At 40.6% G+C, this 20,409-nt stretch overlaps 1 protein-coding gene and 1 long non-coding RNA gene across 46 annotated transcripts in view; one reads left to right on the forward strand and one right to left on the reverse strand.

Annotated features, from left to right (window-relative positions):
* PCED1B (PC-esterase domain containing 1B) overlaps nucleotides 1-20,409 on the reverse strand; it is a 217,046-nt gene that overhangs the window by 83,918 nt on the left and 112,719 nt on the right. For 7 of the 45 annotated variants that reach the window (XR_009600248.1, XR_009600237.1, XR_009600232.1 and 4 more), the window contains exon 4: nucleotides 16,353-16,491. The exons of 18 other annotated variants lie outside the window; for them this stretch is intronic. Coding sequence is in view for 9 of the 27 variants with exons in the window: in XM_060414089.1 (XP_060270072.1) it covers nucleotides 2,066-2,098 (33 nt within the window). In the remaining 18 variants the exon portion in view is untranslated. Of the gene's footprint in view, nucleotides 1-991; nucleotides 1,039-1,513; nucleotides 1,603-2,027; nucleotides 2,233-16,352; nucleotides 16,492-20,409 lie in introns of all 45 variants that reach the window. 20 more of the 45 variants (XR_006059330.2, XM_060414086.1, XM_060414087.1 and 17 more) reach the window with 5 other exon arrangements.
* LOC132659622 (uncharacterized) overlaps nucleotides 1,901-20,409 on the forward strand; it is a 33,371-nt gene continuing 14,862 nt past the window's right edge. Inside the window, exon 1 of the long non-coding RNA XR_009600261.1 lies at nucleotides 1,901-2,014. This is a non-coding gene — a long non-coding RNA (uncharacterized LOC132659622). The remainder of the gene's footprint in view (nucleotides 2,015-20,409) is intronic.

Raw genomic sequence — 20,409 nt, forward strand, 5'->3', positions numbered from 1 at the left:
TTAGACTCTCTTCCTAAAGACATTTGCTTTGTAAAGATAACGAGTGTCCCAAACAGCATCATTTGTTTCGTATGTCAGTTGTGCATCACTGTTCCATTCTACCAGTAAAATGGTAGACTTTTAAATATTTTTCCAAATTATCATTCACAAAAATCACGCTACTCGTTACTTCTCCTTGCCTTCCTTTCTTTCTCCTTTAGGCTTTTTCTTTCCTTAACACATTTTGTTGTTGAATCTCTGAAATACATTTAAATAAATGAAAATGGAGAACTACAAATTGCTCCTATTTCTCTGATGTTCACCAGTTTAACCTATGAGTCATATGTCAACATTCTGTTTTCTTTGTCATGACTTCTAACTGTTGTATAACTGTGGACTTAGTCACTTGATATATTGGTATCAGAAGAAAAAGATTCTGTGTTTATGTTCCATATATGCATTTATTCTTGGTGATGGAAGCTAATTAAATCTCGGAGCAGTTTTAAAATCCATGACAAAAATTGCTAAGAAGAAAGAAATCTCTCTTTGCTGCTGGTTGAATAAACTCTGAGACTATGCAAGGATCCAATTTAAAATCAGTTCTAAACTAATGATCTTATTCCCCAAGTGTGTTGTTCTTCTCAGTAAGTGAGGCCAACATTCACTCAATTGCCCCATGACAGAAATTACAAGGTCATCTGTGATGTCTCCCTTGTCTTCATCCACCCAGAATAGAGTAGATTCTACCTGCTGAGCCACGCTTGGGTCAGTCGCCTGCTCTCCCTACAGCCTGGACCTCAGCTCAGATCTGCAGTCCTGCTGCGGCTTCCTGATTTATCTTCCCAACTATATTCTCTTCTTCCTCTGTCCCTTCTCTGACCTACTGTCTTTGCTGTTTCTAACATGTAGATCATACACTTTCACTTCCCTTTCATAGGCTGAATTTAACCTGCTAAATCGTTGTCAAAATTTTTTCTGAAATCAGGCATGTTAGCCAAATACATAGTATTACCTCCGTGAGGCATGCAGATTCCAAAGTGACAAGGCATCTGGGTTTCCCTAGATCACAAAAATAAAGAATAATGGACACTTCCTGAGTCTAGTATTCTGAGTACTTTGAGGGTATTAATCCCTTTTACAAAGTCAACAATAATAATCACTGCCATCATTTATTAGGAATCTACTTTCCATCCAGACGTTAGGTGTCCATTAGCTGTCACCTTTTACCTTGCTTTTCCGGCCATGAGACATAAGGGGTCTTAGCTTCCTGGCCACAGATTGAACCCATGACCCCTGCAGTGGAATACGGTCTTAACAGAGGAACCACCAGAGAAGCCCCAGTTGTTCCCTTTTAAACCACTCTGCAGGATAAGTTCCTGCCTCGGGGAAGGAGATGAAATGAGGGGCAGGATTTCTTAGAGGGTCAGGTGTTGCCCCAGGCCAGTCAGCCAGGAAGCAGTAAGGTCCAGGGCCAGCCCACACGCACAGTCCCTGCTCCCTGCCCGCCCTCTGCACTGGGCACCACGCCACTTACATGCTTGTAGTGTGCCGCATCAAGGAGGGTGATGGGGATGGAAATTAAAACATCGTGCCCAAGACAGGCAGGCTGTTTTGACTTAAGACCTGTGGGGAACAAACCTGGCGCTGAGCTGACTTCACCAAGTCCCTCACTTAAGGTGTAACTGTTTTGGTTTTGGGCTTGTGTCTGGTTACGGCAGGCTCAGAAGTCCTGGACCTTTGGTGGAGTCATAGAATGTTAGCCTCCAGGATGAAACTGTCTCTTGCAGAGCATGATTAACCACAGACAAAATTTTAGGAGGAAGTAGGCTAAGAAAAATCTGCAAATCTTGCCTGTCGTCTGCTGAGGCTGTCAAACAAAACTAGATGAGGAGCTTATGTCTTTAAGAGGGAACCCCCCGCCCCCCACCCTGCGAACCCCCCCGCCAGATGCTTTGTCTGAATAAAGTCTCCCGGTGGATGCCTTAAGAACAAGCGGTGTATCTTTCATGGCGGGGGACCAGCTCGCCAGCCTGAGGTGAGTGTTTTACCTTGGCGCTGTGTCTGCTGACGAGGAATGCCTACTTACAGGTTCAGGCAAGGACGAGTTCCTTATTGTCATGTCCAGTCATGGTTTCGTCCCGGAGGAGGAAGAGAGGTCAAGGGGCATACCACACTGTCACTCGTGCTAAGAGGAGAAGAAGGCAGTGGGGAGCTCCTCTTGGCCGCTTGCCGATCTGCTGGGTCATCCTCCTCCTATCAGGAGAGAGACGGCACTTCCGTCAGCGGGCTTGGGTGGGGGCAGCCGCCTCAGCCAGCTGGAGAGCATGGCCCCGTGGCCTCGGGCTGCTGGGGAGCTGGCTCGGGCTTCCTCTTTCGTGGAGCTACTTTCATAGAGTCCCGACCCTTTTCTGCGCTCCAGGTTGAGCACAGCTGCTAGCTCCCCACTTCACCTCAACCAATCCCACCCACTTCCTCAGACCAATGCTAGGATTTCCTAATCATTTCTTCTACATTTGGGGACAAAGATCTAAACTAATTTAGCCCTCAGTCTCTCACTTTCTGCTTTAAGTCCTTTTTCTGGTGTTTGGACCACAGGAGACCATGTAGGACCTGAAAAGATTTTTCCCTAAAGGTTCTCAGCCAGGGACCACCAGGGTCACCTTGGTCTACACCTTCTCATGAGCTTTGGGTTCCCTGTTTGCTGGCATCCCATTCAAAGTCCTTGCCGACCTGAGCCAGGAGACTTTTTGTCCAGATGCCAGTGAAGTTGGCTCCAGTTCTTCTGGATGAATCTATCAAAGTCCCTGGGCATTAGGACATACATCTAGTTACAGGGAAGCAGACACTGCTCAGCTAGCTAGTCCTCTGGAAACCGCTGGCATTTGGGGACACAGAGTGGAAGGTGGACGACTCCACTCAAATCTGTTTTTTCACTTTCTTTGCCAACATACCAGGTCCTTTTAAAAACTAGGATTTTTAAAGTAATTAATACAGAGTGCAGAACATGAACATACAGTTTTGCGTTGTCTCCAGGAGGCTAAAGGAATGACCAAGGAGAGAAGATATAGAGTAAAACACCCTAGGCCTTATGCCAACTGTTGATCATATTATGGCTCACATTTACTAAGACCTGTTTCTGTTCCTCTTCCTGTCTGCTCCCTCCTCTCTGATCTCCTTTTCCTTCATTTTCATAAAAAAAAACTATTGGCTAGGGAAACTTTCCTGGTGGTCCAGGGTTAAGAATTCACACTTCTACTTCAGGAGGGTATGAGTTCAATCCCTGGCCACGGACCTAAGGTCTGTATGCCACACAATGTGCCCCTCCCCCCAAAATACTATTGGCTAAATGAATTGCTTACTATAACAATCTATGCTGTGCTGTGCTGTGCTAAGTCACAGTCAGTCATATCTGACTCTGCAGTCCTATAGACTGCAGCCAGCCATGCTCTTCCGTCCATAGGATTCTCCAGGCAAGAATACTGGAGTGGGTTGCCATGCCCTCCTCCAGGGGATCTTCCTGACCCAGGGATCTGCCCTGTATCTCTTACCGTCTCCTGCATTGGTAGGCAGGTTCTTTACCACTAGTGCCATGTGGGAAGCCCACAACCGTCTACATCTAACCTCAATTACAAGGAAGGTGAAATGATCAGGGAGGTAACTGAACTAGGGTATCCAGATTCAACATATAGTATCTACTGCTAAATTAGGAGGAAATGTTAAGGCTCGACTGTGGAAATCAGCTTATTTGTAGACAATGAGGCAAGTAAATGAGGAAGAGAATTAGAGCCATCGGAGCCTTTACCTTTAAAAGTCTGACCTGCCTGTCCCAGTCTGTAGGCTCTGGGGGATTAAGGAAACTAGGCAGCAAGTAAGGACGGGGGCTAATCCAGAGCCTGCTACATACTCCAGGAGCACGTCTATGCTTGAGAACCAGCCCAGGAGGTGTAAGCTCCAGTGGATATAGGGATTAGATGTGAGATGGAAGAGGATGAATGAGCAGGGTCTATTCTCTGTATGGACAACCATTTTGCATACTAAACATGTAGGAATAGTCTTTGCTTCCTCTAAGAATTGTACAGCCAGCCCTCTCATTTCATGTGTTCCATCTACATCCATAGATTCAACCAACTAAGAATAGAAAATATTATTTAAAATAAAAGAAATTCCTGAAAGTTCCAAAAAGTAGAACTTGAATGGCCCATGTGCTGGCAGCTATTTATATAGCATTTACATTGTATTAGGTATTATAAATAATCCAGAACATTTAAAGTATACAAGAGGATGGGCATAGGTTATATGGACTTGGTATCTTCTGGGGGTCTTGAAATCAAGCCCCTGTGGATACCAAGTGATGACTACACTGTACTAAAAAAAAAAAAGACTGAACCTCTTAGATCTCTTATTTGCTATTTCTGATAAATACATAGCCTCAGAGAAATACCCCTCCACCACAAGGTAAAAACAGAAGTGAAAGTATAATGGCAAAATTAAAACTTAATATGTAGCCTCAGTGCTGGAGACATTAGGGAATAGTGGGGATTGTGGCAAACTGGAGAACACATGTATCATCTAAAAGGGCAGAAGCCACTCTCGTCTAGCAGATTGCTTCATGAGAGAATAGGGCTCTAGTATCCCTTTTTTTTTTTTTTTTAAACTTCTGTCTAGATAGTGAAGGAGTCAAATTTGAGAAAATATAGAATCATATCAAACAGGAGCAGTAGGTAGATGACACAGGAACAGTGAGGACTGCAGGAGCTATAAAAGGGCCAGAGAGAGAGAATTTTGGAAATATTCTTGCCTTAGAAACAGACATTTTACTTTCCCTTCCAGCTGTAGTAGATACCAGTGACAGCTTCCCATGCAACATCCAGTCTGGCATAGCCTGATAACTTATGTACTTTTGCAATGCAGCATAATTTCTTGATAGGCAAATTTTTGCACCATTTCAGAGTCTTTCCAACCCAAGAATGGAAGGTGAGATGGTGCTATTGGGTAGCAATTCCCTGTCATGACAAATTTTAACCCTTCTGTTAAGTTTAGAGTTCTTAATGGATTCTCATTTCTTTGTCGTTGTAGTTCACAGAAATCAAATTCCCAAAGTCTGACTGCCACATAAGAATCTTCTACATGCTTTTATTTTATCTGTGGTGCTATATATATATATATAATTAGATATTTATAACGCCAATATGCTCATATTGTAGTTGATCTAAATGGATTTTAATATTTCTTCACAGTTGGGTACAACTCAGTGGCCTGTTTTCAGGTAGAGGGTCAAGTTTACTCAAAGATGCACTTAAAAATATCTGTTTTCTTTGTTAAGGAATAATAATGGTAAGAAAATACTGTCATGTGTTTGTGCTCAGTTGTGTCCAACTGTTTGCAACCCCATGGACTGTAGCCCACCAGGCTGCTCTGTCCATGGGATTCTGCAGGCAAGCATACTGGAATGGGTTGCCATCTTCCCAACCCAGAGATCGAACCTGCATCTTCTGTGTCTCCTGCATTTCAGGCAGATTCTTTACCCCTGAGCCACTGGGAAAGCCCTAATAAAATGCTTTTAGGGCAGTATTAATAACCATACTATCTAGGACTTTAAAAAGCCTTCCAAGTAACTTCAAACAAATCTATACTCTGTTTTTAAGAACACTGACAAAGTAGAATTTAAGTGAATAGCTGTGCCTTTTAATCCACGTCTCATGGGCCCTTTACTGTTTAACTGTCCTTATTTTTTTCTACCTACTCTGTAACAAGCTGAACTGAGATGGAGTAGTTATTGGTCTGACACAGCAGGGGAAAGCTATAGGCATGTCGTTTCCTGAAATCAGCAAGGCATTTGGCAACACCTATCGTAGCACTGTATATAAGAGGGAGAAATATGTATGAACTAGATGATAGCACACTTTAGAGCATTCACAGTCATCTACATTCAACATACCATGCAACGGTGATTTAGAAAATAGTGAGTGGGAAACCACTATGGGACTAGGCACAGCTCTAGGTTCTACAAGGATAGGAGTAAATAGGAATTTTTTTGTAGAGGACACTGAGAAGCAAACAGAGGTTTTCAAAAAGAAATACACACACACACACACACACACACACACACACTATGTATAAATACATATATAATTAAGAAAGAGATAACTCTAGACTTGAGTAGAGAATAGACTTCATCCTCAGTGGAAACTGCACTATAAAAATAATTTCGAAGTGTCATAGGTGAAAAAGGTTACATTACATATAATATACAAAAATATATGAATAGGCTATTAAGTATAGAGTTCTCATATACACTCCTCCCATCCCCAAAGATTCCCCTATTATTAAATTTTGTATCAGTGTGGTACATTTGCTATAACTGATGAACTAATATTGATATATTGTTTTAACTAAAGAAAGAAAAAAAGAAAGTGAAGTTGCTCAGTCATGTCCAACTCTTTGTGACCCCATGGACTGTAGCCCACCAGGCTCCTCCATCCATGGAATTTTCTGGGCAAGAGTACTGGAGTGGGTTGCCATTTCCTTCTCCAGGGGATCTTCCCAACCCAGGGATCGAACCCAGGTCTCCCACATTGCAGGCAGACAATTAATTTACCATCTGAGCCACCAGGGAATTTTGACTAAAGTCATTGCTTTACATTAGGGTTCACTCTGTGTTGTATACTCTATGGGTTTGGACAAATGTTTATTTCCATGTTTCATGGTGTAATGTATTATCATGTGACTTCATATCATGTATGCACCATTACAGTGTCATATGGAATAGTTCCACTGTCCTAAAAATTCTCTCTGCTGTGCCTAGAGCACATCCTCCTCTTCCCCAGAACCTTAGCAATCACTAGTCTTTTTATTAGCTTTATAATTTGCATCTTCTGGAATGCCATATGTTAATAGTTGTAGTCATTCAGTGGTAGTCTCTTCTAATTATCAGGCTTCTTTCACTTAGCAATAGGCATTTAAGGTTCATCCATGTCTTTGTGGTTTGACAGTTCATTTTATCACTGAATATTATTCCATTTTATAAATGTACCACAGTTTGTTTATCCATCCACCTACTAATGGACATCTTCGTTGCTTCCAAGTTCTGGAAATTATGACAGAGCTGTTATAAATATTCAAAAGCAGGCTTTTGTGTGGCTATAATTTTCAACTCATTTGGGTAAATACCAAGGAATATAAATAATGGATTGTGTGGTAAGGCTAAAAGTATAGCTTTGCAAAAAACTGCCAAACTCTCTCTGAAATGGTTGGACCATTATGCATTCCCACCCAACAATGAAAGTTCCTATAGTTCAAGATCCTCTCCAGCATTTGGTATTGTCATTACTTTGGATTTCGGCCATTCTAACAGGTGTCTCATTTTTGTTTTAGTTTGTCATTCCCTAATGACATATGCTATTCCCTGGTGGCTTAGACAGTAAAGAGTCTGCCTGAAATGTGGGAGACTTGGGTTTGATCCCTGAGTTAGGAAGATCCCCTGGAGAAGGAAATGGCAACCCACTCCAGTATTCTTGCCTGGAGAATCCCATGGACGGAGGAGCCTTGCAGGCTACAGGGTTGTAAAGAGTCGGACACGACTGAGCGACTTCACTTTCACTTTCAATGACATAAGATGTTGAAGATCTTTTCATATACTTTTTGACATCTGTAGCTTTTTTCTTAAGGTGTTAGATCTTTTGCCCATTTTTAAAGTTAGGTTGTTTATTTTCTTATTGTTGAGTTCTGAGAATTGTTTGTACCCTTTAGATACAAGTTCTTAATTAGATACAAGTTTTGTAAATATTTTCCCCTAGTCTCTGACATGTCTTTTTAATCATTTAAGAGTGTCTTTTGAAGAGCCTACGTTCCCCTCCCCCCTCATAAGTTTTTAATTGTAATAAGTTCCAGTTAATTTTTCTTTCATGGACTGCACTTTTGGTGCTGAATCTAGAAACTCATTGTCCAGCATAAAATAACCTAGATTTTCTCCTTGGTTTATGACCCATTTTTAGTTAATTTTTTAAAAGGTGTGAAGTATAGTGAAGTCGCTCAGTCATATCTGACTCTTTGCGACACCGTGGACTGTAGCCTACCAGCGTCCTCCCATGGGATTTTCCAGGCAAGAGTACTGGAGTGGGTTGCCATTTCCTTCTCCAGAGGATCTTTCCCACCCGGAGATCAAACCCGGGTCTCCCGCGTTGTAGGCAGACGCTTTACCATCTGAGCCACCAGGGAAGTCCTAAAAAAGGTGTGAGGTCTGCATCAATTCCTTCTTTTTCCTTTTTCCTGTGGATGTCCACTTTTCCCACTGCCATTTGTTGAAAAGCTTATCCATTGTTCACTGAATTGCCTTAGCTCCTTTGTCAAAGATAAGTTGATTAGATTTGTGGGGGTCTATTTCTGAGCTATTTCAGTTCAGTCGCTCAGTCATGTCTGACTCTTTGAGACCCCATGAATTGCAGCACGCCAGGCCTCCCTGTCCATCACCAACTCCTGGAGTTCACCTAAACTCACGTCCATCGAGTCGGTGATGCCATCCAGCCATCTCATCCTCTATCGCCCCCTTCTCCTCCTGCCCCCAATCCCTCCCAGCATCAGAGTCTTTCCCAATGAGTCAACTTTTCGCATGAGATGGCCAAAGTACTGGAATTTCAGCTTTAGCATCATTCCTTCCAAAGAACACCCAAGACCGATCTCCTTCAGAATGGACTGGTTGGATCTCCTTGCAGTCCAAGGGACTCCCAAGAGTCTTCTCCAACACCACAGTTCAAAAGCATCAATTCTTTGCCGTTCAGCTTTCTTTATAGTCCCAACTCTCACATCCATACAGGACCACAGGAAAACCATAGCCTTGACTAGACGGACCTTTGTTGGTAAAGTAATGTCTCTGCTTTTGAATATGCTATCTAGGTTGGTCATAACTTTTCTTCCAAGGAGTAAGCGTCTTTTAATTTCATGGCTGCAGTCACCATCTGCAGTGATTTTGGAGCTCAAAAAAAATATAGTCTGACACTGTTTCCACTGTTTCCCCATCTTTGTCCCATGAAGTGACGGGACCAGGTGCCATGATCTTCGTTTTCTGAATGTTGAGCTTTAAGCCAACTTTTTCATTCTCCTCTTTCACTTTCTGCCATAAGGGTGGTGTCATCTGCATATATGAGGTTGTTGATATTTCTCCTGGCAATCTTGATTCCAGCTTGTGCTTCTTCCAGCCTAGCGTTTCTCATGATGTACTCTGCATATAAGTTAAATAAGCAGGGTGACAATATACAGCCTTGATGTACTCCTTTTCCTATTTGGAACCAGTCTGAGCTATTTATTTCATGCCATCGATATATTTTTGCCAATTCTTTTGCCAATTCCACATCACTGTAGGTAGAGTAAGAATTAAATTTAGATAGTGGCAGTCCTCAAGATTTGTTCTTCTTCAGTATTGTGTTGGCTATTCTGGGACTTAAGGTTCTCCAATGAACTTTAGAATCAATCTGTCACTAGCCACAAAATAACTTGCTGGTATTTTTATTAGGATTGAGTTACATGTATAGATCAAATTGCAAAGAACTGATATATTGACAATATTCACTCTTGTATCCATGGAATATGTCTCTATTTATATAGATCTTTTATTTCTTTCAAGAATTTTGTAATTTTCATTAGGCAGATCTTGTATTTATTTTTAAAAACTTTTCCTTAAGAATTTCTCTTTTTTCCCTTTCTTTTGTAAATGGTGCTAATGTGAATGGTGTTTGTTTTACATTTCAAATCCAATCATTGTGAATGGGTTTTGGATTTTTTTCAAATATGTTTTCTACATTTATAGGTGTAATCATTAAAAAAAAAACCTTTAGCCTGTTGATGTGATGAATTACATTAATTGATTTTCAAATGTTGAATGAACCTCATGTACTGGGAATAAATCCTACTTCATCGTGGTGTATATCTTTTTATACATCGTTGGATTTGATTTGCTAATATTTTGTTGAGAATTTTCACATCTATACTTATGAGGTACATTGTTTTCTTTAATGTTTTTGTGTGGTTTTGCTGTTAGGGTAATGCTGGACTCAAAAAATGAGTTAGGAAGTATTCCCTCTGCTTCTATTTCTGGAAGAGATTGTAGAGAATTGGTATCATTTCTTCCTTAAATGTATGGTAGAATTCACCTGGGCCTGGTAGTTTCTCTTCTTGAATATCATTAATTACTAATTCAATTTCCTCAATCAGTTCAGTTTAGTTCAGTCGCTCAGTCATGTCTGACTCTTTTCGACTCCATGAACTGCAGCATGCCAGGCCTCCCTGTCCATCACCAACTCCTGGAGTTCACTCAAACTCATGTCCATTGAGTCAGTGATGCCATCCAACCATCTCATCCTCTGCCGTCCCCTTCTCCTCCTGCCCTCAATCTTTCCCAGCATCAGACTCTTTTCAAATGAGTCAGCTCTTCACATCAGGTGGCCAAAGTATTGGAGTTTCAGCTTCAACATCAGTCCTTCCAACGCACATCCAGGACTGATTTCCTTTAGGATGGACTGGTTGGATCTCCTTGCAGTCCAAGGGACTCTCAAGAGTCTTCTCCAACACCACAGTTCAAAAGCATCAATTCTTCTGTGCTCAGCTTTCCTTATAGTCCAACTCTCACATCCATATATGACTATTGGAAAAACCATAGCCTTGAGTAGACAGACCTTTGTTGGCAAAGTAGTGTCTCTGCTTTTTAATATGCTGTCTAGGTTGGTCGTATTTCCTCAATAGATAAAGGCTTTTCAGATTGTCTGTTTCTCCTAGGTATGAGTTTTCATAGATTGTGTCTTTCAAAGAAATGGTCCATTTCATCCAAGTTATTGTATTTTTGGGGGGCATAGAGCTGTTAATAATATTCCTTTATTGTTCTTTTAATGTTCACGGGATCACTAGTGATTGCCCTTCTTTCATTTCTGGTATTAACAGCTTGTATCTTTCCTTTGATTGCATATCATTCTATTTTAATGTGCAATTTTTATTATAAGTGAAAGCAGATGTTTTCATATAGCCAGTTTTGGGGGTTCTTTTTGCTTTTTTTTTGTACCACGTGGCATGTGGGATTTTAATTCTTCAACCAGGGATTGAACCCATGCCCCCTGCAAGTGGAAGTGTGGAGTCTTAACTGCTGGACTGCCAGGGAAGTTCCCATACAACTAGCTTTATTTGTTTTATAAACTGTACAATTTATGTACTTTGCTTGTTTTTCTGTTTTATCCAAGGCTATGATATATGAAATGTTCACCTTATGCTCTCTCATTCATGTTGCAAATGTTTTTATCCCAGCTTGTTATTTTTCTCTTAATTTTATGTTCATATATTTTCATGCATAAGCTTTAGATAGGCTTTCAGCACTTTTTAAATTGTTTCTTTGTTATCACTGTCATGCTAAGTAATACCCAACATTCAGTAAGTATTTACTATGCATCAGGCATTATATATTTACCTATATTATCTATGGTAAACCTCAAAGGATCCTTGCGTAGGTACTCTTACCTCCGTTTTATGGAAGAAGAGACTGAGGCACAAAACAGTGAGTATGGGATTTCAGGTGAGCAGAGCCAGGATCTGAAGCTAGGCACTCTAACACCAGATGCGTGTTGTGTGTGTGCATGCTGAGTCATGTCTGACTCTTTCCTGATCCCATGGACTGCAGCCTGCCAGACTCCTCTGTCCATGGGATTGCCCAGGCAAGAATACTGGAGTGGGTTGCCATTTCCCTCTCCAGGGGATCTTCCTGACTTAGGGATTGAATTTGCATCTCCTGCATTGGCAGGTGGATTCTTTACCACAGAGTCATCTGGGAAGCCCCTAGTACCAGATACTCAGCTCCTAAGCTTTACTGCTTCCCAGAGAAGTGCTGCCAGTCGAAGATGATATGATTTATCTATATTTTTCATGGTATACATATTTTTAAAAATAACACTCATAACCACTCTACTTTTAAAATGTCAAGATTTCCCAATTTTATAACATAGAGCTATTTGTCACAGCTCTTGAAAATTTAAAAGAATTCATTTATTTTGGAACTGGAATTGATACATTATATACTTCAATCTTGTGGGAAAATGGACTGATAGAACATTGGAAGGTGTGAGATAAATTGAGACAAATAAAACAAGCAATTTTTTAAAAAGACAATTACTATAGGAAAAAAGCAAATGATTAAAAAAAACAACAGTGGTCAGAGTACACACAGCATTAAGTTGTGAATGCTATTTGCATGGACGTAATAAAGTGAAAAATGAATATTTAACTACTCAATAAAAGTGAATGAAAGGTGAGGAAGTGGAAAATCAGAGAGTAGAACAGACAATTCTAGTTTTGGGGAGATGCTATTTCCAAATGAACTTAGAAGAACAATCAGAGGAGGAAGAAGGGAATAGCCTTACAGCCATTAATACTTTGATGGGGCTTAAGATAAATGTAATGAATATGGAGAGAGATTATTTCACTTTCTCATGATCTCCATTTTCTCCCTTGAAACATAGTGAAAAGAAAGTGAAACCTGCTCAGTCATGTCCAACTCTTTGTGACCCCATTGACTATACAGTCCATGGAATTCTCTAGGCCAGAATACTGGAGTGAGTAGCTTTTCCCTTCTCCAGGGGATCTTTCTAACCGAGGAGTGAACCAATGCAATCTCCCACATTGCAGGTGGATTTTTACCAGCTGAGCCACAAGAGAAGCCCAAGAATACTGAAGTGGGTAGCCTACCCCTTATCCAGTGGATCTTCCCAACCCAGGAATCGAACTGGGGTCTCCTGCATTGCAGGTGGATTCTTTACCAACTGAGCTATGAGGGAAGCCTCCTTCAGACATAGCTCTATTTCAAAAAGATTTTTTAAAGTTTTTTTTTTTTTCTCTCATTCAAGAATATATCTTCACTTGACGAGTTAAATACATAATGCTAATAATAAATAATTCACAATACTCAAATGAAGACTAACTTTAAATGGAATTGCAAAACAGAATAAATGCACAATGTTGTTTTTGAAGAGAACAATTTCATATACTATCAAGTTTTGCCACATTGTACCTTTCCCTGTCTCATTAAAACCCTGGCCATATGTCACTGCTTTCCCATCTAAGGAACATCCGATCTTTTAATAGCACATGGAACTTCTACCAGAGTGACCTTTCTTTTTGGCAGGTCATCTGACGATATTAACCAGAGTACTTTGTTCCCAGAAGAGCAGGAAACCTTAATATTCAGAGAAGCTTTATTGTTGAAATGATCTGAGCAGACTGCCAAAATGACTGACTTCCTTCCCTCTGAAGAAGTTTCTCTTGTGTTTGTAATAAGTAGATATCAAAGGGACATTTATGGGTCTAAGCAAGTTCTAGTACTTGTAAAGAGGGTGACCCCTGAGATGAGGCAGGCAGTTGGGAGAGAGATCTGTTTCAGGGGCATGGGAGGAAGTTTCCTGAAGGATGCTGGCAGCAAAGGGCCAGCAGCCAAGACTACAGGGAGGTCTTAACATGACCAAGTATCCCTACCTGTGACAGAGCACAGTCAGGGCATATCAGAAGCAGGTGATAGTCAATGTCAAGGTAGGAAGGCAGGAAACCAGGAATGCAGTTTAGAGCAATCTAGGCCACAGCCCCAGAGAAACTGAGCAATGAAATGAGTTAAAACAACAACTCAGGAAAGCAAGTGCAGTGATCAGAACTGGGTCCCCAATAGCTGACTCTCAAATAGAGTAGTAAATGAAATCAATAAACAAGGGTAGAATCCTGGAAACTATCCAGTTGCCTCATATGATTTATAGGACTAGAGAAGTATGCTGATCCTCATACCAAAATTTATGTTACAAGGTGAAAACACAATTCTAACTTCCCAGTGAACCATGATTTAAGCTACACAAGGCTGAGTGCATGGAAATATGTCTTTGTCTCTAAGCGAGATTATAACAAATACTTGCAATTTAGAAAAGTCACCCATAATTTTTAATATTTTTTGTTATTAGAGGTAAGCCAAAATTCCAAATCTATAGTATCCATTGCAGTAATCGAGATGAGTGAAGGCGCTGACAATGGAGGGAATGGGGATAGGGTGATGGACTGAACAGTTGCAGGAGGGGAGTAGGAGATAGGCAAGGATCACAAGCAGGGAAATGCTGTACAGAATGGGTCCTTGGTGTTAAAAGATAGACTGAGGCATATTAACATTTCTTAGCTTCTTTGAGCAAAAATCAGAATGGAGCAGCACCAGGCCAGAAGCAGTTGAGACCTCCACCAACAGGGCCTCCAGAAAAGACTTTAGAGAAAGAAGGTGGAAGCAAAGCAATAAATTAGTGGTTGGCTATAGCTTGAAAGCTAATTGGCTGCTTGTGGTTGGTTGTTCTTAGGTCTTGATTTCATAACCACAAGGCATTTACAGGCTTTGATTTGGGTTTGCTTACATAGGCAACCACTGGCATTGGTGCCACCTGTCTTAATGGTTTCTCTGTAGAGTTAATTTAACACTGGTTTCTGGATTGTCTCAGACAACTGAGTGAACAAGGATGCCAGCACAGAGGAGGGACAATCTGATGCTTGGAGTCAAAACCTGACCAGTTCTTTGTGAACTTGTGCCAATTACTTAACCTCTCTCAGCCTTTATCTGTAAAAACAAGAATAATTCTACTTACAAAGTTGTTGTGAGAACTAAATGAGAGATCATACCATTAACTTGACACATATACTGAGTGTCGTATTAATTGCCAAATCCTGAATTCGAAGTCCACTGTGCTGGGAGAGACAGCAAAAGCAATCAACACACTACAAAGGGGCAAGTGCTAAGTGCTAAAATATCAGCGTCCATGGAGTGTTCAAGGAGCCCAGAATCAGGCACTCTGCATACAGATGTAGGGAGAGGGGATTGGGTATTTGAGTGAGGCTTGAATGAATATGTTTCAACCAAAATGCATTTCCCTTGTGACCGTGAACAAATTAATTGCCTCAGTTTCCTCATTAGAGATAATAATAGTAACCATCCCAAAGAGTGATTATGAGGGCGAATTAATCCTGAAATATGCTAATCCCTGAAGAATGCTCACTACAGGGCCTGGTACACAGCAAATACTTCATCAATGTTGGCTGTTTTTATTAACATTATGACTATGGAGAACTCTGGGAGTCAGCATCTCTGATGAACTCAATGATATATCAAGGTCACAGCTAGTTAACAGCAGAGACTAGACTAGAGTCCAGGTCACAGTTTTATGCTCAGAGTAGAAGCAGAGTTCTAGACTCATTCATCCTGCTTTTTCTCCTGGAGATTCTAAAGAGAGTGCTGTAACATGGAGACTTTGGCAACTGTTCCCAAAGGGAAGTTCTGAATGAAATCATGTAACACTTGAATAAGCTCATATATAGAAGGATTGTCCACTTTGACAGGCAATCGGTCTGCAGTACATATAAATTCACTTTTTCTTGTACTGGACATCTTTGGTTTTGCTTTTGTTTTCTTAGTTCCCAGTCTATATATTTTTCTTATTTCAATCTTCTAACCTCATTCTCTGAAGCCTATTTGATTTTCATATCAAAGGAAAATTAAAGCAAGAAGAATAGGTTCTACTTGTAATCAACATCCATTTACTGTCTATTATGGTTCAGAAGCTCTTTGCCAGGACTATGGAAAGAGCCAAAGGATAGAAAGATAGCTTCCATCTTTGAGACAGTTATCATTTTAAGTAAACCAGATCTACAGGCAATGAGAAAACAATAATTCTAGAGTAACATATAGATAGTCCATGGTCATATGGGGTAAGTTGGAGACAAAGTCAACTGGTGGTGTATTAGGCAGGAGCTAAGGATGATGTATGGAGAAAAAAGAATCATGTCTTTGGCCAGTGCTGTGCTGGGAATTCTGTATAGTATCTGGATGATTCTGAGCCAGCCCTAAAAATGGTAAAAAGATCGGCAAAGAGAAAGGCAGGCAGTGGTTTTCATTAGGATCACCTGGTACGGACAAACAAACCTGCACGGAGCCTCCACCCTCAGAGATTCTGCTTCCTTCTTCCCTGGACAGGGAGCTCAGGTCTCCACACTTTATGAAAGCTCCCAGGTGATTCTCCGTGCAACCAAGGCTGAGAATCTCTGCACTGAGGCAAAGACTAGATATCTGTATAGACAGCTAATGCCTATGAATGTGTTTTCTAAATCATACAATACTGTGGGAATAAAGTCTCATCATTGTTTTTCTGTGTGGAGTTTATACCGAGAGAGTTCCTCAAATGACAATGAACTAGTGTACTTCAAGTGTGTTGCTTGTACACTTCAAGCAGAATTAGCAGCGTACTGTATTGAAGCAGGCATGTGGGGCTGTGGGGAGGAGGGGGAGGGTGACCAAGAGAAGGGCCAGGCTGGGGCTGGAGGAACTGACTCACAAGGTTGCGTCTGTGGATTCCAGGTCTGCAGCAGCAGAAAGTTATGCCCAGGGCTTGCCAGACATCTCCAGAGCTTTCTGTTTGGAAATTTCAAGGAGGCTTATTTTGTCGTGGAGCTAGTTGCCGTGAAAGTGCCAAGCTGGAGAGGAACACAAGATGGGATTCAAGAGTTTGACTCATAGTCCATGGCCATTAAGTGTTTGCTGAAATGAAGACAAACTGTGGGATGACAGTGTAGCACTGAAAAGAAGAGAAGGTCTCGCAAATCAGATCAGCCTGTTTGGATTTGATGCTAGTGGCAGCAGAAAGCCACCAGGTAGCTTTGAACTGTGTTTAAGGACCTGTAAACTACTGAAAATTGAAGAAATACATGTGTCCAAGTCTATTCATCCCTTAAGAGGACTTTAAAGAGCAGTTTCATCATGAGAACAGTGGTCACTCTAATGGTTTATTTAGGCAAGATTATGGACTCTTGTTTTCTGAACAGGGTTGCACCTTCCGGTTAGGCAGGCTGTTCATGGCACAAGAGCTGGTCTTAACAATAGAGCTGGTCCTGAGATCGGTCTGTCCCGAGCCACTAGGGCTGCATTTGCCTTTTCTCAGTGCACACAAAGGCACCCCATGGAGGAGTGGCAGCCCGTCTCTAAAAGCCTGAAGACTTCTACTCAGGCAGCCTCGTAAGGTTGCTTCCTGACTCAGGCAGGAAGCCAGTGATGTGGAAAATAAAGTGGAAGAAGAGGAGAAGAATGGGCAAAATGTAAGAAGAAACGAAAAACAGCAGAGTGAGGTCCTAAGATAGGTGAAGGCTCTCCTTAAATCTTCTGTGAGTAAACTCGGAGACAAGTTCACCATGACCTATTAAACGGCAGAAATGAAAACAGACAAAATGCCACATGCAGGCATTTTGCAATAAGAAGCAACATGAACCTGGGACCTAAAATCCAGCAATTGTATAACCAGGCCTAGAAAAAGTCCATTTACCAGCAGTCAGTCTCTTTTTAGGGAGAACATGTAATATGAGTATGTTTCCAAAGCTCCTCTGCACTTCTTTTCACTTTCACCCCAAAGCCCTTCCTCCCCAGCCCACTTGAGCACCACAGTGGGACAGGGCGGCTACTGCTCATGCTCCACATGCTAAGTTTGGAGGCTGGGTTTCCATATGATGTTCACATGTGCAACACTCTGCCACTCTCGCCTCTAACTGCCAACTCTTCTGGTACACAGTTAGAAAAGGAAGTCCTTAACTCGCACAAGCAGTTTGGTCTTGAAACTACCTAAGAAATGTCTCAAGTTCCTTTCCATTTCTAAGGAAAGCAGAATTTGCATACTAGAAATAGAGCTCACAATACCTAAGCAAAGAATTCCATCAAGATAAATCAGGTTCATTCAAAGGGTATTTGCCTTATGGGTCACAGTATATTCCATGCTTTTCCATAGACCAAGAGGACCTGTGGTCACCCCTCTGGATTCCTGTCCCTACGAGGCTTTTGCATGGAACATCACTGGTTCTTAGAGTTCCAGCTGAGGAATTTATAACATGATCTGTTTTCCTTGGGATTAGCCTTTAAAAATTTATTTATTCAGCCAACATTTAATTCATTCCCCAACTGTTAGATGCTGGGAACACAAAATTCACTAAAGAATGGCTACTGCTTCCAAAATCCTTATTTAGTAAGGGGAGACAGACATTTAATTTAATAAATGCCACAAAATGCTCTGGTGCTGTGAAAGATGTTATGTCTGGGAAAGAGACGGGACACAAAGGGTGAGGAGAAAACTGTGGAAATAAAGTGTCTATGGGTCAAAGAGCTTGATGCAGATAGAAGGAAGACAGATGCAGGTAGATTCAGTTGACCACCTGAAGTCCTATCCTTGGAGAAGGTGGGATGGAGCATCGGTCCAGGTAGAAGAGGTGGCAGATGGGGCCAGTGGGAGTGTAACCCATAAAGCCACAGTCTTTACAAAACTCGACCTCCACAGGATGAATCTATAATTCCCAGATATGCCTGCAAGGAAGCCGATTTAATGTTTAAGAGGAATTCCAGAATGCCTAGAGTTGGGGGTTGCTTGGGAGATGGAATGCTCAGAAAACCACCCCCACCCCCATCACCTCTGGTCCTCGGAACTGAATTCCTAAGCATGTTTAGTCTCTGTCTTAGCTGTGAAAAAATAGATTTCAAGGCACTGATTTTTAAACATTTTACTGTTTAAGGCTGGATTTAATTCTTTAAGCCTGCCATTGAATGAAGATGAAAAATACATCTCATCTCTATACAATGCTGCCGACAGTTAAAATAGCATCCCTGTTTCTCTTTCTTCTTTACTCTCTCCCTTTTTGTAACTGGGTTAATAATTCCCTTGGAGTAGGGAGAAGAGATTTTCATTAGTACCTGATCATTTCACCCGTCTTTTCTTCCTGAGAGTTCCAGTTCCTTGACACTTGATTTTCTTTAAAATTTCCATCCCTCTCTTAGTTTTTCATATGCTCCCGTGGTCTGTCTCTGTAAATATTAACCTTCGCTTTTCTAACTTCTTACCTGGAACCCTCTACCTGGATCCCTTACTTAAATTTTTCTTCTTTTAATCCATCCTTTCTTTCTTATTGAAATAGAGTTGAAATACAATATTATGTTAGTTTCAGGGTACAATATAGTGATTCATTTAAATACATTATAGATGATCACCACAATAAGCCTAGTAACCATCTGCTCCCATAAAACACTATTATAGTACCATTGACTATATTCCCTATGCCACAGAGTACATCCCCGTGACTTATTTATTTTATAACTAGAATTTTGTACCTCTTAATTCCCTTCTGTTTAGCGGCCCCCTCCCCTCTGGCAACCATCATTTTTTCCCGAGTCTGTTTTGGTTCTGTTTTTTAGAGTCCACATACGAGTGAAAGCATATGGTGACTGTCTGTCTTTGAGTTATTTCACTTGGCATAATATCCTTTAGATTTATCCATGATGTTGCAATTGACAAAATTTCATTCTTTTTTATGGGTGGGTAATATTCCTGTGTGTGTGGGTGACATCTTCTTTATCCATTCCTCGGTGGATGGACATCTAGGTTGCTTCCGTATCTCAGCTATCGTAAATAATACTGCAGTGAACATACAGGTGCACATATCTATTTGAATTAGTGTTTTGTTTTCCTCAGGGAATACACAGATGTGAAAATGCTGGATCATACGTAGTTCTATTTTTAACTTTTTGAGGAATCTCCATGCTATTTTCTGTGGTGGCTGTACCAACTTAACATCCTACCAATAGTGAGGCTTCCCTTCAACACATCTTCATCAATACTTATTATTTTTTAGTTGTCTTTTTGATGACAGTCATCCTGAGAGGTGTCAGGTGATACCTCACTGTGATTTTGATTTACATTTCCCTGATAATTAGTGATGTTGAGCATCTTTTCATGTGTTTGTTGTCCATCTATATGTCTCCTTTGCCCATTTAAAAATTATACTTGTTTATTTGTTGTTGGGTCGTATGTGTTCTTTATATATTCTGGATATTAAATCCTTTTTTGGATATGGATGCAGATCTTTTTTCAAGTGTTATTTGTTTTTTTGGATTGATCTCTTTATCATTATGTAATACCTTCTCTCTTTGTCCAATCTTTGTTTTAAAGTCTATTTTGTCTAAGTAGTGCTACCCCAGCTTTCTTTTCATTTTTATTTACATGGAATATCTTCCTCCATCTCCTCACTTTCCATCTGTGTGTCTTTAGATTTGAAGTGAGTTTCTTATAGGCAGTATATATGTAGGTCTCTCTCTCTCTCTATTATTATTATTATTATTATTATTTTAGCCATTCTATCTCTTTTGGGAGCATTTACTCCAGTTGTATTTAAAGTAATTATTGATACATATATTATTGCCTCTTAAAGAGACAGAAAATTAGAAAAATAATTAAGTTAGTAAAATTTTCATAGAGCAAGGCTCATTTAATATAAAGGATTTTAAACATTCTGAAGTTAAATCATTCTCACTTTTTTGTTGTTAAAATATCCTTTCTTTTACGAAATGAAGGTGATTGTAGAATG

This window comes from Ovis aries, chromosome 3 (genome assembly GCF_016772045.2).
Source record: "Ovis aries strain OAR_USU_Benz2616 breed Rambouillet chromosome 3, ARS-UI_Ramb_v3.0, whole genome shotgun sequence".
NCBI classification, from domain to species: Eukaryota; Metazoa; Chordata; class Mammalia; order Artiodactyla; family Bovidae; genus Ovis; species Ovis aries.